Source organism: Nycticebus coucang, chromosome 17 (genome assembly GCF_027406575.1).
Source record: "Nycticebus coucang isolate mNycCou1 chromosome 17, mNycCou1.pri, whole genome shotgun sequence".
NCBI lineage: Eukaryota > Metazoa > Chordata > Mammalia > Primates > Lorisidae > Nycticebus > Nycticebus coucang.
In genome coordinates this window covers 32,828,208-32,853,587 of record NC_069796.1, presented here as the reverse complement: position 1 = coordinate 32,853,587, position 25,380 = coordinate 32,828,208, and the positions used below count along the sequence as shown (strand labels likewise).

General features: G+C 52.0%; 1 protein-coding gene across 12 annotated transcripts in view; it reads right to left on the bottom strand.

The window, feature by feature from the left end:
• Nucleotides 1–25,380, bottom strand: part of JADE2 (jade family PHD finger 2) — a 60,174-nt gene that overhangs the window by 5,662 nt on the left and 29,132 nt on the right. For all 12 annotated transcript variants that reach the window (XM_053566132.1, XM_053566138.1, XM_053566136.1 and 9 more), the window contains 8 exons: nucleotides 24,927–25,084; nucleotides 19,462–19,622; nucleotides 18,771–18,982; nucleotides 16,324–16,491; nucleotides 14,759–14,875; nucleotides 13,135–13,599; nucleotides 1,801–1,918; nucleotides 610–738 (listed from right to left, as the gene is read on the bottom strand). In XM_053566132.1, coding sequence (XP_053422107.1) covers nucleotides 610–738; nucleotides 1,801–1,918; nucleotides 13,135–13,599; nucleotides 14,759–14,875; nucleotides 16,324–16,491; nucleotides 18,771–18,982; nucleotides 19,462–19,622; nucleotides 24,927–25,084 — 1,528 coding nt within the window. The remainder of the gene's footprint in view (nucleotides 1–609; nucleotides 739–1,800; nucleotides 1,919–13,134; nucleotides 13,600–14,758; nucleotides 14,876–16,323; nucleotides 16,492–18,770; nucleotides 18,983–19,461; nucleotides 19,623–24,926; nucleotides 25,085–25,380) is intronic.

The following is a 25,380-nucleotide window of genomic DNA, read 5'->3' as shown; positions in this document are numbered from 1 at the left end:
GTTTTCCTGCTCTTGAGACAGAAGACATAAAGGATGACCTGGGGTTTTTGTGCGAAAGGTGAGATCTGAAAGGGGGCTTCTATCCACAACCCGAGAAGAGCTCTGGGGGAAGCTGAGACTTCCTAGGAGTCACACTGCTCCCATGAGGGTGTTCTGCAGGAAGGAGGCCTGGGACAGTGAAGGCGGTGGGCAGGGCTGGGCCACTGCTCTGGCTCTCTCTGCATGGCTTTGAGAAGGTTGCTGGTGTTGAGGGAAGGGCCTATTTGGAGGATTCTGGCAGAGTAGCACAGGGTTGAGGATTTCTGGCAGATATGCTTATCTTAGTATGGGGCTGGCCTAGGTAAATATTAGGGTCCAGGACTCCGGCCAGGGGGCAGTTCCTAAGGGCTGGATCCAGCTGCCATCCAGGGCTACAGAACAAATGTTTTCTGGATGTCAGACGGGGCTTTGAGACCTGTCTCCTTGGCGGGTGGAGGTATGAGCATCTGGGCAAGGAAGGGTTTGGTTACCCTCCCCAGGCCTCACTCTCCCACTCTGAATGGTGGGCCTTACGTGAGGTAGAGTGAAGGTGGGAGTCTATGTCCATGGGGCACCCTGGCCCTCACTCACCCAGCTGCCCCAGGACTGAGTCAGGCCCCGCCTTCATTTTCTCTTTCTTCTCAGGGCTGCCCTTGGAGCCCTCACGGCCTTTCCTCTTTGAGTCGCTCTTCTTGCCCTTTGCTCTCCTCCCAGACCTCTCTGCATCAGGAAGAAGGAGAAGAGGAGGGAAGTGGTTACCCAAAGGGCCTCAGGAAGGGTAAGATCCTAGCCCAGGAGAAGTTCATCAGCCAGTGTTTCCCCTGAAGGGCTCCAAGTCCGAACCAGGGGACAGCTGATGTGGTAGGGAGGACCCTGTGTTCACTGCTGCCTTTGGGCTCATGGGGTGGGCACAGGGTCATGAGGAGAGGGTTTACAGAACCTGGACTACAGTCTGACCTGCACAACCCACAGGCCTTGGGAGAGAGTGCTGGTGGGTGGGAAAGATGGCTGGAGGTGAGTCCTGACAGGCGGGGCCTTGAGTGCCTGGCCAAGGAGCTGGACGTGAAGGTGGAAAGCACATGACCTGAGGTGTCAAGAGGCTTGGGTTCCATGCTCTGCTTCCTTGAACAAGTCTCCTGCCTTGGTCCCCCAGTTGGCTTTCAGGGTCAGGCAATAGGTAGGAGGTTTTGGGGGGGGGAGGGGGCACGCTGGCAGACAAGATCTAAGTCAGACTTTCCTTGGTCTTTTGATTTCCAGATCTGTTAAATATGTATAATGGCAAAAGAATGAGAAAATGCTGCTGATGGCAGGCTCTATGAATTGTGTCACATGAGGTCAGAGAGAAGGAACGCACAGGCCCTATCCCATCCCATCCCTAGAGTAGCCACCTTCTTCAGAATGTACACCAGGGTTCAGGGAAGCTTGCCAGCTTTTGGCTGCTCCTGCCTCTGAACCGGTACAGAGCTGTTAAGACTTTGGGTTTGCACCTATTCACATGGAATCTGCTTCTAATGCTGTGACCCACTGAACCAGAAAGCTCTCTGAGGGCAGCCCTGACGCCCACATTCCAACCTCTGGCTCCTTCCCTGTGAACACATAATCAGGACCCTGGCAGGTCCCCATCTGGGACTAACTAGATGGTGGAGGGCAGGGGCAGGGGCCAGAAGCCCCTGGCCCCAGGCACATGTCCCATCAGACTGTGAAGACCTACCTTCCTTGGGACCCAGCCCCATGAGAGAATACACACTGAAGTGGCCAGAGGCGGGCAGGAAACGTGCCTACCTCGACACAGATCCTGTTCGATAAGTTTCATCTGCAGCTGGAATATCTGCTCCTGGAGTTTGCAGATGGCATGTTTTGTTCTCTCACGCCTCGTCACCATGTAGCACAGATTTCTAACCTGAGGAAACACAAATGAGACTTTCCATTTTACTCATGGGCAACCACCCACACTTCTTAGCTCTGGGGGCCTTGCCACTGGTGAAGCCAGGGCCCAGGGCACAGGGTGCCACCACTGCTGATCCTTGCCTGGAACATCTGGGAATCAATCCCCAGATCCTGAGTGCATCCTCAGCCCTGTGTCCCATGTCTGATCCAAAACCCGGGGCCAAGCATAGTCTTGGCCCTGCATTTCCTGACTAAGCCTAGCAACTCCATCTTCCTTCCCCTGGGTCTCGACTTTCTGGCCAAGTCAGCTAGTGTGGGCCTCCTAAGGCCCTTCCAACATGGTTGTATTACATCCACAGTGCCCAAAGCACCAAGTCACCAAGTTCCTCCTTCTGTTTCCTTTCCAAGGCCTGTCTTTCCTAGCAGAGAAACTCCTCAGACACGAGCATGGTGGCAAAAATCTAACACCTGTCCCGAGCCATGAATGGCCCTGGTACTTAGAGCTTAAGAGAGCTTCAGCAGAACAGCTTTGAGCAGACAGGCAGTCTTGACACACTGGCGCCAGTCTGCAGCTAACCCATGTCTACCTACTGCATTAGGACCTGAGCCAGGCCCCTGCTGCTCTGGCCAAAGCTCCCACGTACACATGGCCACGTTCACTCAGTCACAGTGACAGAATTCATCAGGAAGGGCAGAGGTCTCTCTGACTGCCTTAGGCCAGATGGGAAGAAGCCCTCAGGGCTTTGGAGAGCAGCTTGCTCAGTGCATGGTGCACATGGTTTGGAAGCACCTGGGGGACAGACTATAGAGGTGCCTGGCCACGTGGCACCATACGCCACCGTGCCAGCCTTCCCCAACTACTTGTCAGACTTCTGGAGCCAAGATTAGGCCCCCTCCCTGAGACATTTCCTTGTTCTGGCATTATCTTCAACTCAGGGTGGAGCCTCCAGTATCAGGGACAGCTAGCCAAAGCTGCAAAGCTTAAATCCCAGATCCCACCAGGGTTTTCCCAGCTGTGTCTAGGCTCTGTCTCCAGCTGGGTTCCACCTTTGAGGCTGAGTAGTCTCATATCCTTAAGCTTCCCCGGGTAACCTCTGGTTCCTGAACCTGCTGACATGACCACCATTTCTCCTGCCCTAAGGGTAGCTGTCATCAGACCTGTCTCCTGATTGTGGGCTTTCCTTCCAGTGTCTAGTTGTGAAAGGCACCCAGAAGGTGGTGTGCTCGTCTCAAGCTTCTGAAGGACAGGCTCTGTGTAGCATTCTGCACTGGTGTGTGTACCCCCAGCCTAGCTAGTGAGCACTGGCCATAGCTCTAGGAGCTCCCTAGAGCTCCCCATTGGCATGGCCCAACTTCTCCTTTTAAATTCTGGACTCCTCAGATCTATCCTCAACCAACCTACTCCCCACACAGCTTTAAGCACTGTCTGCAGCCCTGTGAACTTGTGTTGTGCAAGGGTCCTGGGCTTAGCAGTGTGTGGTGATGCTGGGTGGGATCCCTTTCTTTTTGGGGGCTGCCACCAGCAAGCCCACCTACTGATGTGAGGCAGTGAGCAAGGCTTCTTGGATAGAGGTACCATGCAAGTGGGAGCGGATCACATATAGAGGGGGCGGGGCATAGCCTGGGGACAAGGAATCCAGGACAAGGCCAGGCAAAGGAAATAGAACCAGGCCTTGTCGGGACGGCGCCTGTGGCTCAGTGGGTATGGCGCAGGCCCCATATACGGAAGGTGGTGGGTTCAAACCTGGCCCGGCCAAACTGCAATAAAAATATCCGTGCGTTGTGGTGGGCGCCTGTAGTCCCAGCTACTCAGGAAGCTGAGGCAAGGGAATCGCCTAAGCCCAAGAGCTGGAGGTTGCTGTGAGTTGTGAGACTCTGTCTCTTAAAAAAAAAAAAAAGAACCAGGCCTTGTGGCTTGAGAGGTAGGGAACAGGAAGCAGCAGTAAGGACTGGCTACGCTGGCAAGGGGCAAGGCAAAGACTCTGACACCTGACTGAGCCAGGCCAAGGGCAGTTGTCGAGGGTTTTGGCAGAGTGATTAAGTGCTGAGACCTGGGAATTGTTGTCAGTGATGCATCTCATCTTCACGGGTACCCATAGCTAATCCATCAGGGTGGCCACCATCCTTTCCTTGAGAATGACTTTTTCTATTGGCTCCCTTCACCTCCCAGTCCACTCTGACATGAACAGTGGACTCCCTTCTGCTGTTCCAGAGCCAGCTCCTTGAAATGTAAACAGACCATTTCCCTCCTCCTCTTCAGATGCTCCTGTACTAGGCTGAATAGCATTCCCTCAAAATGTGACTGTATTTATGGAAATAGGGTTTCTGTGGATGTAATTAGTTAAGATGAGGTGGTACTGCATTTGGGAGCCCTTAATCCAATGTGATTGGTGTTCTTACAGAAGGCCATGTGAAGACCCAGGGACCCAAAACAAAGGGAGAATGCCATGTGACAGCAGAGGCAGACACTGGACTGACACCTGTAAGTCAAGGAACACCAAGGATTTCTGACAACCAACAGAAGCTTGGAGAGAAACAGGAAAGAGATTCTTTTTCAGAGCTCCAGAAGGAATCAGCCTGGCTGACACCTTAATTTTGGTCATTGAGCCTCTAGAACTGTGAGAATCAATTTTAGTTTATGGTCATCTAGCTGGTGGCACTTAGGGCAGCCCTAGGAAACTAACAGAGCTTCCTTCTATCACACTATTTATTTATTTATTTGGAGACAGTCTCACTTTGTTGCCCTCAGTAGAGTGCTGTGACGTCATAGTTCACCGCAACCTTAAACTCTTGGGTTCAAGCAATTCTCTTGCCTCAGCCTCTCAAATAGTTGAGACTACAGGTGCCCATTATCACACTTTTTAAAAACATAGCCATGGGTGGCGCCTATGGCTCAAGGAGTAGGGCGCCGGTCCCATATGCTGGAGGTGGTGGGTTCAAACCCAGCCCCGGCCAAAAAAAAAAAAAAAAATTAAAAACATAGCCACAGCCCCAAGCCTTGCCCAATCTGACAGCCCACTGTCACTACATAGTTTGTGTCCCACAGCCTCCAGGCCTTGGTTCAGATGTCACCTCTATTCCCTGCCCGGGCACATCTGAACAGCCCGATATTATTCTCCTCCCTACACTTGAATTGTTTCCTCGTTAGCAGTCATGTGGGTGTGGTGAGGATGAACAGATGGAGATGGATTCATGACTATTTGGAGGACAAAAAACAAACCAGTTATATCTAACCTAAAAGCAATTTAGGTAAGGTACAACTCTTAAACAATTTTCTAAAACATGCCATCCTGGAGTTTACATCACCTTCAAATCTAACCTCTAAAGGTGAGGAATCAGATGAGGGAAGGCTCAGAATTGTGATTTGAACCAAAGTGAAAGTGTGAGCTGAACCACAGTTGTGCTTGTTTCGAATTAAAATGTAGACGTAGGTGTTTTTTCTCTCCCATCTGAAGCTACAGAGCAAGGTTTCTTATGCCATAATCAAATAAATTTCTACTATCAGCATCACTGGGGCTGGCTGGTTAAAAACCACAGATTCCCAGGCATGAAAGACATCAAACTCTGGGGTGGGGAGGACCCTTAAATATACATTTTCTATAGCACTGTGGAATTGGAGTGCTATTGCTCCAAGCCTAGAGCCTCAAACATGAGATGCATATGAGTGAGACAATTTATAGTGGTATAAGAAAAAATATTAGACTAGTGATATATTTTTTCCTGATCCTATTAGAAATTTTGATTATGGGCTAGGCGTGGTGGCTCACACCTGTAATCCTCACACTCTGAGAGACTGAGGTGGTTGAGCTCAGAAGTTCAAGACTACTCTGAGCAAGACTAGTGGTAGCTCATGTCTGTAATCCTAGCACTTTGGGAGGCCAAGGCAGGTGGGCTGCCTGAGCTCATGGGTTCAAGATTAGCCCAAGCAAGAGTGAGACCCTGTCTCTAAAAAATAGCTGGGTATTGTGGCGGGCGCCTATAGTCCCAGCTACTTGGCAGGCTGAGGCAAGAGAATCGCTTAAGCCTAAGAGTTTGAGGTTGCTGTGAACTGTGACACCAGGACATTCTACCGAGGGTGACATAGAGAGACTCTGTCTCCAACAAAAAAAAAAAAAAAAAAAGGAGGGCTGGGCTGTAATCCTAGCACCTTGGGAGGCTAAGGTGGGTGCATTGCCTGAGCTCATGAGTTTAAGAGCAGCCTGAGCCAGAGCGAGACCCCGTTTCTAAAAATAGCAGGCATTGTGGTGGGTGCCTGTAGTCCCAGCTACTTGGGAGGCTGAGGCAAGAAAATTGCTTAAGTCCAAGAGTTTGAGGTTGCTGTGAGCTGTGACATCACAGCACTCTACTGAGGGTGACAAAGTAAGACACTGTCTCAAAAAAAAAAATTGAAATTCTGATTGTGTCTGTTTTATAATATACAGTGGTAAATATGAGTGAGATGGTGAAAGTACAACAAATTGAGGTATCTGCTCAATCTTTTTAAGTGATAGCAGCATACTACGCAATTGATCACATCTAGAGATTCCTGCTGTAGCAGGTTAGGAATGCTTCCTTCCAGGAGAACCTCAACATTCTCAGGTTGGTACACTGGCCATCCATTGGTCCCTTATTTTTGCCTCATGCTGGAATCATCAACTACTTTTCTATTATAGTCAGAGACTCTTAGTAAAATCAAGTCTTAGCACATTTTACTAAGTGTTGCACAATTCTTTTACCATTGAGAACTTTGGAGGTCAAAGTATTAACCTTACCCTCAGAAGCTCACCAAAGCTAACAGGCTCCTTACATTGTCATTTTTTCCAGATTATAAATATGAAACATTCTCATTTTAAAAAGCCCAACATGGGTGGCGCCTGTGGCTCAGCGGGCAGGGCGCCGGCCCTATATACCGAGGGTGGTGGATTCAAACCCGGTCCCGGCCAAACTGCAACAAAAAAATAGCCAGGCGTTGTGGCAGGCGCCTGTAGTCCCAGCTACTCAGGAGGCTGAGGCAAGGGAATCACATAAGCCCAGGAGTTGGAGGCTGTTGTGAGCTGTGACACCACTACTGAGGGAGATAAAGTGAGACTCTGTCTCTACAAAAATAAATAAATAAATAAATAAACAAAATAAAATAAAATAAAAGCCCAACAGTGGCAGCACCCGTAGCTTAGTCAGCAGGGTGTGGGCCATATACACCTAGGGTGGCAGGTTTAAACCTGGCCCGGCCTGCTAAGCGACAATGACAACTGCAACCAAAAAATAGCCAGGCATTGTGGCGGGCACCTGTAGTCCCAGCTACTTGGGAGGCTGAGGCAAGAGAATCGCTTAAGCCCAAGAGTTTGAGATTGCTATGAGCTGTGATGCCATGGCACTCTACCCAGAGCGACAGCTTGAGACTCTGTCTCGGAAAAAGAAAAAAAACTCCAATAGTATAAAAATGAATCAAGCAGAAAGTCATCAGTAACTGACAGGGATTGCTAATAAACAGAGGTTTTACATTCTGATGAATCTGTTTTGATATCAACATGTTTTGCACAGAGTGCTTGGATGTGGGGCTGAGGAGGGGGAAGCAGGCACGAACCCGCTGGCTGTCTGCTGTCACGGCTCCTTTGTCACAGGAGGAGGCATATCAAGCATGAGACACCTGGTGGTCTTTGGAAGGGACCCTAGAAGGGAGGTATGAGCAGAAGCCACCCCACACAGGGGGAAGCTGTGGAGCACATGTGGAAGATGGAGCCGAGAGTGAGTGGGCAGGCAAGTACGAAGGGAGAGCCCTATGGCCCAGCAGAAGCCACCCCACACAGGGGGAAGCTGTGGAGCACATGTGGAAGATGGAGCCGAGAGTGAGTGGGCAGGCAAGTACGAAGGGAGAGCCCTATGGCCCAGCAGAAGCCACCCCACACAGGGGGAAGCTGTGGAGCACATGTGGAAGATGGAGCCGAGAGTGAGTGGGCAGGCAAGTACGAAGGGAGAGCCCTATGGCCCAGCAGAAGCCACCCCACACAGGGGGAAGCTGTGGAGCACATGTGGAAGATGGAGCCGAGAGTGAGTGGGCAGGCAAGTACGAAGGGAGAGCCCTATGGCCCAGCAGAAGCCACCCCACACAGGGGGAAGCTGTGGAGCACATGTGGAAGATGGAGCCGAGAGTGAGTGGGCAGGCAAGTACGAAGGGAGAGCCCTATGGCCCAGGAGCAGCCAGAGAGGGAGTAGGGGAACCTAGACATCACCAGGACTGGTCGGAGCATCACAGGAAGAGGATTTCAAGACCAAGGGCAGGTCTGACTGTGCATCCCACTGCCTAGAGGACAGGCTCTGGGATGTGGTGGGGGATGAGTGGGAGCCTGGCCAGAATGAGAAGCCAAGAAGTAAACACCAGGGGGGACAACAGGAAGGAGGGACCTGATGGGAGCGGAGGATCCCATGACTAGGGAGACACAGGCAGAAAGGATTTGCTTTTCAAGACAGTAGAGGCTAGGTAGATGAAAATACTGGTGGAAGGGGTGGCGCCTGTGGCTCAAAGAGGTGGGGCGCTGGCCGCATATGCCGGAGGTGGCGGGTTCAAGCCCAGCCCCAGCCAAAAACTGCAAAAAAAATGAAAGAAAGAAAATACTGGTGGAAAAAAGACCCAGGGAGGAGATGAAGAAAAGACAAAGACTCTGGTGCTGTAGGGTGTGGGCTGGAAAGAGATCCCTGGAAGAAGAAGGAGAGCACGGGAGGGAAGGACAGAGAGAGTGGCTCCAAAGGCTTCTGCTGGCAGGAGTTAAAGGGTAGGAGGGGAGGCTGTCTGCTAAGAGCAAAGGGGAGGCCTGAGGCGGGTGGAGGAGGGATGGAGAAGCCAGGCAATCCATGGGGCTGCATCCTGCCAAGGCTGGACAGCAGGTACCCTGGGAGGACTCTCGTGTTCCCTGCTATGGGATCTCTCCTGGTGGGCTGGGCCCTGCCAGGAGTAAGGCCTCAGCAAAGGGGCAAGGGCATGGGCAGTGGGTCAAAGCCTAAAGGGCTAGGGGGTGCGTGTGAAAAAAGCAGGAGGACAGAGAAGGGCAGAGTGCTTGGGAGACAACAGGAGCCTGTGGTTACTGGAGAGGGTGTGGGGATTATGGGTTACTGACCTGGGAGGAATCAAGGTGGTGACTAGGTGGGTGTAGGGAAAGGGTACTAACCAGTTGGAGAAGCCCCAGAGCTGGGAGGTATGGGGGCTGAAGAGCCAGAGGTCTGGAGGCTGGAGCTGCCCAGGACAAGTTAGGCTGTGTGTGAGGGGGAGCCCACAATCTGGGCAAGTGAACAGGGTGTGACCAAGTGACCAGGAAGCAGGCAGCGGGCTTCAGAGGAGAGGAAGACCTGCTTCTTGCTGAGCTTCTCTCCTGAGGGGGTTCTCCCATGTCCATCCCCCGGGCAAGTGTGTTTCTAAGAGCTGCTTCCACCCTCCTCCCCTAGCCAGGTCAGGCTCTCAAACTCCTGGTGACAAGATCTAGAGCCACAAGCAGCAGTTCCCTGCAGAGTCCACCAGTCGGCACGGTTGCTAGGGGACACAGCCTGCGCTGGTCCAGCTGATGTCAGTGTAGCAATTTTTCTTTTTTTTTTTTTTTTTTGCAGAGACAGAGTCTCACTTTACTGCCCTCGGTAGAGTGCCGTGGCGTCACACGGCTCACAGCAACCTCCAGCTCTTGGGCTTATGTGATTCTCTTGCCTCAGCCTCCCGAGCAGCTGGGACTACAGGCACCTGTCACAACGCCCAGCTATTTTTTTGTTGCAGTTCGGCCGGGGCTGGGTTTGAACTCACCACCCTCGGTATATGGGGCCGGCACCCTACTCACTGAGCCACAGGTGCCGCCCAGCAATTTTTTTTGTTAGCTGTGAATAGCCCTGCAAAGCTGCAGTGGCCATGCCTCCTCAAGCTGTCCAGCAGGGCCAAGGCCTCTGGGCTGCCCATAAAATGGGATTTCATGCTGGTGGTTCCTACTTCTCTCAGCAAAACCTCTGCTTGGACCTTGGGTTACCAATCCGGGAGGATGCTGTGGTTCCCAGACCTGCCCTTTTGGCCCTCCATGGAGCCCATCCTTGGAGTACCAGGCTTGACCTTCCTTCTTCTAAGAGAACTGTTTGTGGGCCAGAACAGCGGTAATCACAGCCAGCAGTGGGAGGCACTGTGCTGGGTTCTGTCTCCCACTCTTATAGCAACCAAATGATTATTATTATTTTTTTTTTGAGACAGCATCTTAAGCTATCACCCTGGGTGATCACCATGGCATCATAGCTCACAGCAACCTCCAACTCACAAGGTCAAGTGATCCTCTTGCCTCAGTTTTTCTACTTTTAGTAGAGATGGGGTCTCGCTTTTGCTCAGGCTGGTCTCAAACTCCTGAGCTCAAGCAATCCACCGGCCTTAGCCTCTCAGAGTGCTGGGATTACAGGTGTGAGTCATTGCACCTGGCCAACCAAGTGATTCTTATGTCCATGTTACAGACAAGGGAACTGAACTCAAGAGAAAAGGAAACTGAACAAAGAAGGCACAGAGCTGGGAAGTGCTGGAACTGGATGGAAATCCAAGCTACCCAAGAATCATTCTCAAGCCCTACCCTGATTTCCCATAAATCTGCATCAAAGCTGGCTTCATGCCCAGTCACAGACTAGATAGCCTCAGCTATTGGTGCTGGGCTGTGGTTGGAGACTGGACCTGCTGTCCAGACCACGGATGGCCATGGGTCTTTGCAGAAAGCCTCCCCATGGTAGAGCTCCTAGCACTGTCCATATATTTACATTGCTAATGTGTGGCTTTGAAAGGCCTGGAGGCTGTGACGCTGAGAGTGTCAACCTACCTCATGACTCTCCCTCTCCTCGGCCCTGCCAGGGCCATGCAGTCCCTCACTCTAATCTCAGCTGGTGCCCTCCTGAGCCTCTTCAAAGCTGGCCCTGCTTCCTCTTCCTGCTGGAGGATGAGTGGAATGGTTCACATGGGCTTTGAAGGGGTTGCCTTGGAACCCGAGAGCCTGCCAAGCACAGTCCCAGACCCCACCTGTACCAGCTGGCACTGGGGTGAAAAGGTTGGGGGCTGATAAGGGGCTGCTTTTACCCAGGAAATTTATAGAGAATAAGCCAACATCTCTTAGCCCTGTCCCCTACTCAGGTCCAAATTCAAGCTTAAACCCTAGCAATCAAGTTCCTCTAAGGCTTCCTGTTACCCCATCTCTCCAAGCCCCAGTCACCACATCTGCTTCAGTAGGGCAAGTCTCTTTTTCCAAAATGATAAGGACATAAGTACATCAGCCCCTGCCTGCCCCAAACACCCAGCCAGGGCCAGAACCATGGGCTGAGCAGCATAGAACAGGGAGGTCAGTTCTCATGGCTTGCTTGAGAAACGGCAGGAATAAAGCAGGTATTTGCCCAGGAGGTGGAGACTTGGGTAAGCTTAGGACCACTCTGGAAGCAGCTCCGGCCTCAGAAGAGCTTGCACCTGATGCCCCTGACACGCGACAGAAGGTTGGCCTGCTCAAAAGGTGGTGGCTGCAGTTAAGTGCCTTGTCCTCTGCCTTGGCTGGAGCAGAGATGTTCCCTCCCACTTCCCCACTTCCTTCTAACCTGGAGACAGGCCAGCTGCCAGGTAGTGAGTGCCCTCTCAGGCCAATAGGACTTTTTCCCCCTTGAGCAGACCCCAGGACAGAGGAGCTGGTCCAACCCCCTCCTCCCACCTGTACAACCCCAGTTATTCAGACTTGCCCACTGAGATGTAGATTAGAAAAGCAGTTGCCTCAGATCACACAGAGCTCCCTCAAGGCTTCCACCCAGGCCATTTCTTTTCTTTCTTTCTTTTTTTTTTTTGAGAGACAAAGTCTTACTTTGTAGCCCTCGGTATAGTGCCCTAGCATCACAGCTCACAGCAACCTCCAGCTCTTGGGCCTAGGCCATTCTCTTGCCTCAGCCTCCCGAGTAGCTGGGATGACAGATGCCTGCCACAATGCCCGGCTATTTTTTGTTGCAGTTTGGCCACGGCCTGGTTCAAACCCGCCACCCTTGGTATATGGCGCCGCCCCCAGGCCATTTCTTGACAAGGCCCAGGGAGAGGGTGAGACTGTATCTGTGCCCATGGAGGACACTGTGCCATGATGCCATATATTTTGGAACCCTAAAACTTAAATGTACTAGAGAGCAGAGGCCAGAACAGTTCCTGAGGTTCAGAGGATTGGACCAAGGACACTAATAGCCCGCTTCATCTCACTCAGCCCCCACAGCTACCACCCTGGACTAGCTACTACCACCTGTTTCCAAGTACATGGCTTGGGGGTGGGGGGGTCTGCCAACCCTCCCAGTCTGGACCGTGTGACTCCTCTCCAGGCCAAGTGTTTGGTGGAAGTCCCTGCCACAACAGGACAGTCCCTGCTTAAAACACTTCTGTAGCTTCCAGACACACTTGGGTCCAGCAACCCAGCTTTGTGTGATCTATCAGCCACTCCAACCTCACCCTTCTGCTCCACATAGGCTGCTGCTATTCCTCAAGCCCACCCTCTGTCCAGCACCCTATGGAGCCATATTCACACCCAGCCACCCCACTTGGCCCAGCACATGCTCCTCTGGCTGATCCTTGCTCCTTTATAAAAATTTTTAAGACAGAGTCTTTCTCTGTCGTCCAGGCTAAAGTCCAGTGGCATCATCATAGATCACTATAAACTTGACCCCTTCTTCACTCAGAAGTAGTCTTGAATCTCTGACCTCAGACAATCCTCCCAGCTACGCCTCCCAAAGTGCTAGGATTATAGGTGTGAGCCACTGTGGCCCGAGCCCCATAATCTACCTGATTCTTGCTCTTATTGCCCTAGGCCCTCAACACAGGTGAGGGGGGCAGCTCAGGAAGGCCCAGATTCTCCACTGCCACAGATTCAAAACAGAAGCTCATGTGTTAGGATGAGGCATAGCCCACAGACTGCCAGAAATGGGGCCAGAAGCAACAGATGTTAAAAGGCCAAGTCCTTGCCCCAGCTCTGGTGCTCCCTAGCCTGGTGATTTGGACACCGCCTCCATCCTTCACCAGGCCTGTGATAAGGCTGGGTTAAGAACTCAGAGAATCAAGACCTGGACACTTCTCTGTTCTGTAAAGTATCAGTCAGCCCCTGCTATCAGAGACTGGGAAGCTCCCAGCCCTTTGACTAGCCCCTGTGTCAGAGCTCACAGTTTGAGTCTGAGTGAGTGTGGCATAGAAAGGCCTCTTGGAATGGCCTACTGGTCAGGCAGGTGGCCAGGTGGTAGGACACTCACCCTTTCCAAGTCCTGCCGCAGGTGTGTGAAGAGCTTCAGGCGGCGGTAGAGGACGTCCTGCTCCTGCTGGGCCAGGTTGTCCACCTCGTCAGTCTTGGGGGTCAGCAGTGGCTGGTTGGCATTGGCTTTCCTCTTCAGCTTCCAGTACTGGTAGACGAAGTCAACCAGTGCCTCAGCCAGGTCCAGACGCTCAGCCACCTCGGCTGGCTCTACCAGCTCATAGAAGTCTTCCTCCAGCTGCTGTAGTCGCTGCTTGCGGAGGGTTACCTTTTCCAAGTCCTCACCAGCCTGGCTGGACTCCACAGGCTCAGATGTGGGTTCACCCTGTGGGCCCCCATCGCTGTGCTCCTGGCAGAAGGACTTGAACTTCACTTCATCATTGTCTGCTAATATAGTCCGCATTTCCAGGCTGTGGTCAAAGGCGCATGTGACATGGAACGCTGTGACGCAGGAAGGCATGGAACACTGGGAGGAGAAGGAAGGCATCATGAAGGGAGCCCTGGTGGGAGGGGAGAAGGAAAAGGGGCTTCTCCCAGGCAGGGCTCCACTGAGAATGCAGAGTGCTGGTGAGATCCTAAATAAAATGGCATGGGCTCCCAACATTCTGCGTTGAAGGAGGGAATATGGCAGGTAGGAAGGAGGACCTCTGGGGCACCTGGAGTGGTAACACCATACACCATGGGGAAGACAAGAATCAGAAGACACGCATGTATCCATGAGCAGGGAAACACTTCTGGGAACAACTTGTGTGGGCAAAATGGCTCTGGGATCAGAAGGCATCAAAATAAACTGATGATGGGTTACCACCTGTGTACTCCTACAGCGTTATCCCAGATAGGGACTATCGTCCCCTTTGTTCTCTGGGAGAAGAGGCTGGACTGGGACCCCTTCCTTCTCCTCTTCTCCAGGCAGCCTTAGATGTTGGCTGTGGGCAACTGGTAACTGTCTCAGCAATCAGGCACCCAACCATTAGTGGCAATTTGTGCTGCGCTCACAAACCCTTGATGCCTTATAAATCAGTAAAGGCACAGCTAATGTTTGCAATGTCAATTCTGTTCTGGAGCAATGAGCAAGACAAAGGATGACCTCAACTGCTGCCTCCAAAGTATGGACAAGAGGCATCATCACCCAGGAGCTTGTTAGAAATACAGCTCCACTCCAGACCTAGAGTCAGAACCTCTGGCAAGCAGGCCCAGCAATCTGTTTAACACACCCTCTAGGTAATTCTCAGGCACACTAGACTTTGGGAACCACAGCTATAGATAGACTAATGCAGCCCTGTCCTGTGTTAGGAAAGATGATTCTCTTAGTTGAAGAAGTTTGACTTCTCCGTACCTCCTACAAGAAGCTAAGTTTAATGTCAGCAGTGAGGCCAATGCATTTTTCAAGCCCAAAGACACTTGCTCACAGGGAGAGCCAAGTCTCAGCACTCCCATGGGGTAGTGAGCCTTAGCTTCCCAGGCCTTTCCCCATTCCCCAGAGAACCTGGGGATGGAATAGTGTCCTCCTCCCAGCAGGTGGGCAGGTGGAGGGTGCTGGCAGCTGCTGTTTCTGAGGGTGCCCAGGGCACAGCTCTCTCTGCAGCTGGCTCCTGGGCAGCAGAGGGGGAAAGCAGGCCACGTACCTGGATGCAGGTGCCTGTGCACTCCTTGCACAGGCTGCAGGAAAGAGCCCAGCGGCTGGCTGGGATGTGGGAGATCTTGGTGATGGGCTCCATCTTCTCTGGGCAGCCAATGCTGACCTGGGTGGGACACAGGGAGCGGAATCAGGCCTCTCCGGAGGTGCCCCAACTGGACACATGGGCAGACAGACCAGTGGGTGAGGCCCTGAATCCTAAGTCCTTACTGACACCAAATAAGAATGGCTCAAAAGCCTACAACCCTCCTAACTCCCAAGCTGACCACTGGGTGAAGTCTGTGCTCATCTGTGACTGATTTTATACTATTAGTGAATGTGTAATAGTGCTTATCTGTGTGTGTAGCTGGTTTGATGAGTGTGCACCTGTGACTCACACAGTGAGTGTGCACGCCCGTGCATGTATCCATGAACATGTGCAAGGTCTCCACCCTTTCTGCACCTCAGATCTTTGTTAATAATGTCTTTATAGTCCTTGCTATAACCTGCATTTATTTTACTCACTTTTTTCTGGGCACCAAGACAAAATCTCATGTCTCCTTTTGGGGGTGTATAGGGCTCCCCTGGGCAGACAGATGTGCCGCTGCTTAGCTCCTTCTATAGTGACAGGCATATAACCGTGCCCAAGTCTACTGGGCACAGCCCACACCTCAGGGCCAGAGGCAGGGCACACTGGCCTCCCCACTGCCCATGCCTGAGAAGGGAAAAAGGGCTCCCTCGCCACAGGTCCTAAGTCAAAGATCCACGTGACGGGGTCCTAGTTAGTTCTATCTCCACTGTGACTAATCAAGGACATGCTCAGAGGTAGTCCCAGCCTGAGGTGCTGATCTAGGAGCAAGTGACTACTACTGATGTAAATAACTACCAGCACCAAAATCTGCAATGTGGGCCCCCGCAGGGACCTTCGGAGGTGAGCCCAGGAAGGGGAGGGCCATGTACAGACAGGGCCACCTGTCCTGCTGCTGGGCATAGGCAGCACTAACCTCAGTCTGAGTCAGGGCACCCAACAGGGATGGTGCTGAAACTCCAGCGAATTTTAGCATTTCACATTTAAAATGGATGGCCTCCTGGGAGCTCAGGTCTTCTGCTGACTCACTCACTGTAGACCCAGTCTGTTGCCAGTGGCCCTCCCACCTGGACTCAGACATAGGTCCACCCTCCATCCCAGCGGTAGCCATAGTAGCAGGCCCACTATCCGCCTTTTAAGGAGGCTTACTGCCTGGTTTTCTTTCAGGTTGGTGGTTTATCTCTGTTTTAAACATGCACCTTGACTCTGGCTAGAACCACTGTTTAGATGGACCCCAGAACCCCCCACACTCAACTGCCTGACTTCTATCTAGAACTCAGACCTACCTCCTTGATACCTAATGGCCCATAACCCCATAGAAATCACTATCTGAGCTCTGCCCAAATTCAAAGGCAAAGTCCCCTGTGTGCTGCTGCTTTCTTCCCTGGCCTGTCACCTGAAATACCATCATTTTCATGTGGGCCCATCACTTTCTATCCCCAGTGCTCAGGCACCTGAGCTCCACGCACATCCCCATGCCTACACACCTCAGGAATCCACAGGGCGCAGCTGACATGCACCCACTTGGTCCCACTTCTGGTGGGCTTCAAGGCTCCTCCTCGCTTGGGGCAGAGCAGGCACTTTGGCTGGACACCCAGGGCACACGTCCGGCATAGCCAGCTGCCCGTGGGCACCTTGAGGATCCCGTAGCATGCCTGGGGAGACAGCAGGCGGTTATGCATCAGGGGCACTGGCCAGTCTGTCAGGTCAGTACTCAGCTGCCAGCGGGCCCAGCCCTCAGCTACACTGCTGTGCACCTCCGGGCTCTGGCAAGAAGACCTCCTGAGGAGTTATAATCCAAGGAAGAGCTTTTGGAAATCTCTTTGCCTGCCTGTATAACTGAAATGTCACCATTTCACAGTCCTCTGTGAAAGGGCTCAGATGCACCCTCTGCTGGGAGGAGAGTCACTTTAGCCAGAGGTTCCTAACCAGCTATGGACTTTGGAGGCTCCAGGAGGCCCCTCAAATTGAAAATCAGGTACATATATATATTCGGGGCAGCGCCTGTGGCTCAAGGAGTAGGACGCTGGTCCCATATGCTGGAGGTAGCGGGTTCAAACCCAGCCCCGGCCAAAAATAAACCACAAAAAAAAAAAAAAGAAAATCAGGTATATACTTCCTGGGACAACTAGAGCTTCCATCTTTTTCACTCAGTATCTGTGAAGAGGGCTCCTCCTGGCCATGCTGCCACTTGGGAAAGACATGTGGACCCACGAGCTGCTGGGTATGAAGGATAAGCTACAAGGCCAGCCTGGTGGGGCCTCTGCTTCTGAGCTCCTAGGGGCTATTGCAGTAACAGTGGTAAGAACAGGCACAAAGTCAGGGCCAGAATGAGTACACTGCAAATGAGACTCAGAGCCTTAATCAAGAGGGGCCTGGGTGGTGGCGCCTGTGTATCAAAGGAGTAGGGCGCCAGCCCCATATGCCAGGTGGCGGGTTCAAACCCAGCCCCGGCCAAAAAAAAAAAAAAAGAGGGGGCCTGGCCAGGCTGTAGCTGGTTTATAAATCTAGCGATGATAACAAATGTTACCTTGTAGCCCTTACTATACTGTTCTAAGCAAAGAACGCCTAGTGAACAATTTAATCCTCATAACAATTAATTTAATCCTTATAACAATTTACTTCTTTTTTTTGAGACAGTCTCTTCTTGTCGCCCTTCGTAGAGTGCAGTGGAGTCATAACTCACAGCAACTTCAAACTTTTGGGCTCAAGCCTCCCAATTAGTTGGGACTACAGGTGCCTGCCACAATGCCCAGCTATTTTTTAGAGACAGGGTCTCACACTTGCTCAGGCTGGTCTCGAACCTTGTAAGCTCAGGCAATCCACCCACCTTGGCCTCCCAGAGGGCTAGGATTATAGGCATAAGCCACTGTGACTAGCCAACATTTCACTTCTTTCTTTTTTTTTTTAATGGAGACAGAGACTCACTCTATTGCCCTGGCTAGAGTGCCATGGCATCAGCCTATAGTTCACAGCAAGCTCAAACTCTGGGGTTCAAACAATACACCTGCCTGCCTCAGCATCCCAAGTAGCTAAGACTATAGGTACCTGCCACAGGCCCAGCTAATTTTTTCCTAATTTTAGTAGAGATGGGGTCTCACTCTTGTTCAGGCTGGTCTTGAACCCCTGAGCTCAAACAATCCTCCTGCCATTCCCTCCCAGAGTGCTAAGATAACAGGTGTCAGCCACTGTGCCCGGCCACAACAATTCACTTTTATTTAGAAGAAACAGAGGTCTACAGAAGTTAAGAAACATGTCGAAAGTCACGCACCTTGTGAAAGGAGAGCCATGACTTGAACCCAGGCAGCGTGTCTTTAGGCTTTGTTCAGTCACTGCACTGTGGTGCCTCTTTTAAGAGACAGAGTCTCATTTTCTTGCCCTCAGTAGAGTGCCTGAGTGTCACAGCTCACAGCAACCTCCACCTCTTGGGCTTAGGCGATTCTCTTGCCTCAGCCTCCCAAGTAGATGGGACTACAGGTACCCGCCACAATGCCCGGCTATTTTTTGTTGCAGTTTGGCTGAGGCTGGGTTCGAACCTGCCACCCTCAGTATATGGGGCTGGCACCCTACTCACTGAGCCATAGGCACTGTCCTATGCTGCCTTTTTGTTCAAAATGTGCGTAAAGCAGAAAAGGAGGTACAATGGGGTGGGGTGCTCATGGGGAAGAGTCTGAGGGAAGCTGACAAGAGGACAGAACAACCCCGCAAAGGGTGTGTGCTCAAGTCTGGCTGGCAGGGCTGAGCCAAGGGGCCCTGGGTGTCCCTGGTACCACAGGGCACTCATACCACTCCCTTCCTCCCCCTTGCCCTCTTTAAGGGCTTCTGGCCACAGTGCCCCTGTGCTCCTACAGCCAGGATGACCAGCTCCAAGCAGGAGTCCATCAGGCAGCATATACACCCTCAGTGTGGGTGAGGGTGATGAGAGTCTGCCCACCTGGTGCACACAGACGTTGCACTTGTCACAGAAGACCATCTCGTTGCCATCCTCGCCCTCGGGAGAGCGGCACACATCACAGACGACGTCCTCGTCATACTCGATGCCCAGCCCCTCCTGCGTCTCGATGGCCCGGGCCATGTTCTGGTGGCAAAGAGTCTCCAGCTCCTCCAGCACACGCTCTAAAGTCAGCTCATCCAGCCCTGGCCTCTCTGTGGGAGGACAGCAGAGGAGATGTTGAAGCTCTGAAGAGGACTCAGCTCCTGGGCTGAAGGAATTCAGAGCAGGTGTATGGGAGAGTTTCCATTCATCCACTGTGTGACCTGAGGAGAAGCACCCACTGCTAGGGCCTCAGCTCCATCCTCTGAAAACAGAATGAGCTGACAGCCTGCCTGTGACCACAAGGACATTAGTGTGTGTAAAGATAGCAAGGTCCTTATAAATCATGAGCTATTACTGCCCCCCTCTGACAGCTGCAGAAACTTCAGGAGGCAGAGACACAGCAGTAACTTCACCAGTCAGTAATGCAGCAGGGGCATTTCCTCCAGGTCCACGCAATACCTAAGCCTGGTCTTGGCCCCAGTCCTTCTGCAGGTGAAGATGCTGGAGTGGGAAGAGAGCCCTCTTCCCTATAAGAACCTACCCTGCCTTGCCTGGCCTGATCCCATTTTTAGCATAGTGGGTCACCTACCCATCTGCTTGAGCTCCGAGTTGATGAGCTCCAGCCAGTAGGCATCAATCTCATCCAGGTCATAGCGGCTACCCTCTGGCCAATCAGGCTGGGAGCCCTCACCAAGTGCAGAGTTGCTCAGGGACATCTGTGTAGGGGGACCTTCCAACGGCGGGAGGATCCTAGAAAATCAAGAGGAGGTGTCATGAAGAGAGGGACCCTTAGCCTGCCACCAGAGAGGGGCTCCAGTGAGTTGGCCGGCCCAGCTCAGGAGCTGGTGGGCAAGTGTGAAGTATGAGACTTTGCTGTCGAGCACGGCACACCTCCTTCCACCCCCTCCTTCACTGCCTCCTCCATTATCTGCCTACCTACCAGAGATTCAGATGACTGTAGGTAAAATGTCTGAACACTAAAGACCCAAAGGGCTTTAAGGCAGGGTGAAGAATGGGTGTAGGAGCTGATCCACAGCCCTTGCTCAACCTGCCCAGAGCACATTGCTACTATCCTCTCACTATGGTAGCTGGGCCTTTGCTAAAGCCCTCCCTGGGCTTGTAGGAGGCATCACCTAGTGCTGCCCTGTGCCAACAACTCTGGGACAAGTAGAATGGAGCCAGTTGAACTCTAGGTCCTTCAGCATACCCTTCAAGGCTGGGGAGACGTCGGGGATTGTCCACATACCTTCACAAGTCCTGGTGCCCTGCCCTTCACCAACAACTTGAAAACCCCATGGCCGTGAGAAAAAACTAAGACCTTGTCTTCCCTGGGTTCAGGAGGAGCCTTACCAGGTTACGTTGCTGCGACCCAGGGTGACCCTTTGTAGACAAAAGGTCTATTGCCACAGGGACACAGTGTTGCTTATAGACCTTGTCCTCCCAGATACTGTTACATGGACAGTGCAATGGTGTTATCTGCCCCTCCAACCAAGATGGGAGGACAAATCCTTAGGACCTAAAGATGCACCTACCACAATCCCAGGATCACAGTCAGCTCAGCCCTCCCTCAGGGCCATGTGGGAGGGCTCATCCCTCCCACAGTTCCACCACTTAATGTGAGACTCTGAGTAAGACACTTAACTTCTCTGTGCCTCAGTGTCATTCCCTCTAAAATGGGCTAATAAAGATACCTATCTTGTATAGCTGGTCGGAGGATTAAATGGATTGATGCTTGTAAAACTCTCAGAAAAGGACCCCCCCCCACAGTAAACACTGTGTGCATGAGCCTGTGTGTATTTTGAGACCTCTGGATATCACCTTTCTCCTGGAATGGAATATAGAATATAGGGAGCATTCTGCCTTGGCTCAACTGTCCTGGGCCTCAGTTCCTGATGCCAGTTCAAAATGCCAGCTCTTCCTATCCTCCACTGGTTACTGCTTCAGAGCCTGCCTCCTCTGGCCAAACTGCGAAGGCGAAGGCCCCTCACCTCTAACCCTGAGAGGCCTCCTGGGGTCAGAGGCAGGGCTGCCAGGGCTGAGACGCAGCAGTGACTGGGAAAGCAGGGAAGGGCCCTAGGTGGCACAGAGACATGCCTGAGCTCAGATAGGGACCTTGGGCTCCCCAGGTATCAGCAAGAGGGGCAGCAAGAATGAAGGAGATGGGGAGGCAGGGGCCCAAGGAGTACGAAACAAGGGCCTTGGGCCTAGCTCCAGCCAACAGGCAGGGAGAAACGGGAGCAGGTTGGGACCACCTTATCTCACACGAGAGGCCCATATTAAGGGTGGTCTCAGGTAATAATGACTGATCCCATACCAGTAAGTGATACCAAATAGGGGCAATACTAAAATTCTTGGTAACTAAATCCTGCCTTTGCCCATAAAACTGTTATTTGAATTAAATTCTTTTTTTTTTTTTTTCCTGAGACAGAGTCTCCCTATGTCACCCTTGGTAGAGTGCCGTGGTGTCACAGCTCACAGCAACCTCCAACTCTTGGGGTCAAGTGATTATCTTGCCTCAACCTCCCAAGTAGCTGGGACTATAGGTGCCTGCCACGATGCCTGGCTATTTTTTTGTTGTAGTTGTCATTGTTGTTTTTTTCAGCAGGCCTGGGCTGTGTTGGGACTCACTTGCTCCTTTGTATGTGGTCAGTGCCCTAGCCACTGAGCTACAGGTGCCCAGCCTGAATGAAATTCTCTCTCTCTCTTTTTTATTTTCATTGTTGGGGATTCATTGAGGGTATGAATTAAATTCTTTTTTTTTTTTTTTTTTATAGAGACAGAGTCTTACTTTATGGCCCTCAGTAGAGTGCCGTGGCCTCACACAGCTCACAGCAACCTCCAACTCCTGGGCCCAAGCGATTCTCCTGCCTCAGCCTCCCGAGCAGCTGGGACCACAGGCGCCCGCCACAACGCCCGGCTATTTTTTGGTTGCAGTTTGGCCGGGGCCGGGTTTGAACCCGCCACCCTCGGTATATGGGGCCGGCGCCTTACCGACTGAGCCACAGGCGCCGCCCATGAATTAAATTCTTAAAAAAAAAAAGGGGGCGGCACTTGTGGCTCAGTTGGTAGGGTGCCGGTCCCATATACCGAGGGTGGCGGGTTCAAACCCGGCCCGGCCGAACTGCAACAAAAAAATAGCCGGGTGTTGTGGCGGGCGCCTGTAGTCCCAGCTACTTGGGAGGCTGAGGCAAGAGAATCGCTTAAGCCCAGGAGTTGGAGGTTGCTGTGAGCTGTGTGATGCCACGGCACTCTACCGAGGGCCATAAAGTGAAACTCTGTCTCTACCAAAGAAAAAAAAAATTCTTAAAAAAAAACCAAACAGCCTAGACTTTTGTTGTGAACAGGCTTTGCTTGTGCCCTCACATATACTGAGTGGGGCTTTTGAGCAACCTTTGTTGGAATGCCCACCACCTACTGGCATAACTGCCCACACCTGCTTGCCTAGTCAGCTGTCACCTGGCCCAGCCCCTTGGGACCAAGATCACTGTCCCCTCTCTGGGGAGCAGGGGTTAAGGGATTCATACCAGAAAAGGCATTTTTCATGCTTCCTAGGATTCTCATCTTCATCTGTTTGCCATTTTCTGGCTCTGGCTATGGAGTGAAGCTTTCCTACCAGGCATGGTGTGACCTGACCCCAGGCCATGGCCTAACCCACAGCCACAACCAGCAGGACAGAGGTCAGCTGGAAGGAGGAAGACAGCTGGGCTGAGATCTATGGGAGGGGAAGGGCTCTGTCCCAGACGACCAGATGCCAAAGGTTGGTTGTGCCCTGGGCCCAGACTTCCAGCCACACTAAGGTCCTCATTCAGTTCTCAGTCTAGGGAATGAAACAGATTCCCATTATTCAGAGAGATTTCACACCAGAAGGAGGGAAGACCTGCCCAACGGCCAGGGAGGGAAGGAACATCCAGGCAGCAGTTTGGGGAGGACAGTCAGGGTCAGAACGCCAGGGTAACTGGGGCACAGGGCTCTCTCTTGGGGCCTCGCTGGGGGCAACCCAGGGTTTGTTCCTATGACCTGTGATTTCCTGGCCTAGCCCCACTACGTCCTGGTAGCTATGCAGGGAATTCCCCAGAATTTCCCAGCTTCCTCATCTATAAAATGGGGACAGTAGTAAGTACTTTATAAGGTGAATATGATCATTAAGTGAGAGATGAACATCCCAGGTTCAGCACAGCAAGTACTCAGAAATTGGGTTCCTCTAACGATTCTGATGCTTATGGTAGCTGTGCAGGCTTCCAGATGATCGCTAGGAGGTGCCCAGGAAGGAGAAGCCAGGCTGGACACAGGGAAAGAAGAAATGTGCTGATCTCAGAGTACCCTTTCCCGCCCTCAGCCTATCCTCTCCAAAGAGCATGGACAGGCCAGGGGTGCCTGGCTCATGTCAGTTTAGCGCTGCTGTGGGTATGCTGGGAATGCACCTAGTAAAGCCAAAGCAGTCTGAACACGTGCTCTTGATGTCAACAGATAAAGCACGCTACAGGCGGACTGAAGCCAAACTACTGGTGTGGAAGCATCTGCAATTAATTACCCAGGCCGGTAGATGTTTCCGGAACCACCTGGCATTGACAGCAAGTAGAGATGACAGACTGCTGGGCCAAGCCTAATCAATCAGGACTCACCTCACTCTGCCCAGCTGGTGGCCTGCCCTGCCCCCTGGTGCCCGGGGCCCTGACACGTGTGGTGGTGACTTGATATGCCTATTCTCACTTAATCCTCACCACACACCATCAGGCAGTATTATCCCCATTTTATAGAGAAGGCAACAGGCTCACAGAGGTCAAGTAATGGTTCTGTTAGTGCACAGAAGAGAAGGTGTGAAACTGGCTAGGAGGCTGGGCAGGGGATGCAGAGAATAAATTCAGCTCTAAATTCTGCCTAACCTCAAAACGGGCCTCCCCAAGCCTTTTGGAGAAGTCTGGAACTTCCCTATTCTCAGAGGGCCTCAGAGTGCCAATGAGTACTGGTAGACACTTGGCCCTCAAGGGTCAATGGAGAAGGATTGGCCCACCACAATATCCAGTCCCCATAGAGCACCAGTCACAGGTGCAGCTGCCAGGAGGGGACAGTTCCAACGTCAAGGGAGGTGATAGCTATGATCTTTACCCTAGGCTGATCATACAGGCTCAGGCATAAGCTGCCAAGTGTGGGAGTGGACGGCCAATAACATAAGATGCCTAGACTGGGCAGGCTGGTCAGGGGGGACACCAGGACACAAGACCCCTATGTACTAAGACATAGCTTGGAGGGTTTCCCAGGGTATATAAAAAAGTACTTGGCTGAACTCTGTAGCTGGAGGCAAGACCCCTGGCCATGTGGCTACCTCCTAACAAGGTCAGCCAGTGATCTCTCTGCCCAGTAAGATCAGCAGGCTACAAAGCCTGGAGAGGACTTGTCTCTGACTTGGCCCTGGCAGGAGAGCCTCTCCAGAGGCTGGTAACAGCAATCGCTTCCTGACCATCTACTCTGTGCCAGGCACTTGACTGGCCCCTAGAAGAACTCTTCCAAAAGGTTCAAGAGGTCAAGAGCATGGCTCACCCCTGTCTTTAAGACTAGTTAAAAGGCTGGAGATCTCCCTGATCAGATCCGCTGTGGGACCCAATTGGGATCAGTATCAACATAATCCACGGGCAGTTTTTATAGAGTGCTTGCAGGGTGCCGGGCCCCTGCCAAATGCCTTCCATGGATCACTTTAATATATCATCCCAACACTACAACTGTGTGAAGTAGATTAGTTATTATTATCGGTCACAGATAAGAAAACTAAGGCCCAGAGACATTACGATTCTGGTCCAAGGTCACACTGAATGTGAGTGGCAATATGAATCCAAGCATTGTGGCTCCCAGAGTCAAGGTCAAACCCAAGCCCTCAGCCCCTGAAGTAAACTGACAGTATTTTTGGAACATTTCAATGGCTCATCAGATAAGAGAACAGAATACAGAATAGAGATGGGGTAGAAAAGAATCCCCGGACTGGTAGGTCCCTTACCTGCAAAGCAGCCTCCCCCTTTTCCCCTGCACCGATAGCCTCCTTGCCTGGGCTGCCTGGCTCACCTCACCACGGGCTCTGGAATGGCCTCTGCCCCAGCAGGCACCTGTACACCTTTCTCCCATTCCTGTCGCCACGGGTCTGCCAGGATGTAGTAGTCATCTGGGCTGAGCTGGTATGAGTCGGGGATCTTCATGGCAGTGATCAAGTCTGTCCGGAAAACCTATCAGGAGAGAGAAGGGAGAAAATGACTTCAGGCTGCCTCACAAGCGAGGGGAAGAGGAAAATGAATGCAACTCAAGTGGGCTGCCCGCCTACTCACTTATAGATAAGAAGACAACATAATGTGATTATTAACTGTAATAAGCAACACACCTTGGAACCCAGCAAATGCTTTGCACAAGTAGATGTCTCATCAATGTGTGAAGTGAATTCACATTGTTCTGACTTAGTAAAGGACAGAGTTTGAGTGACAGGTGAGAGTGGAACTCAGAGAGAAGGAGAAAGACTTGCAGAGAA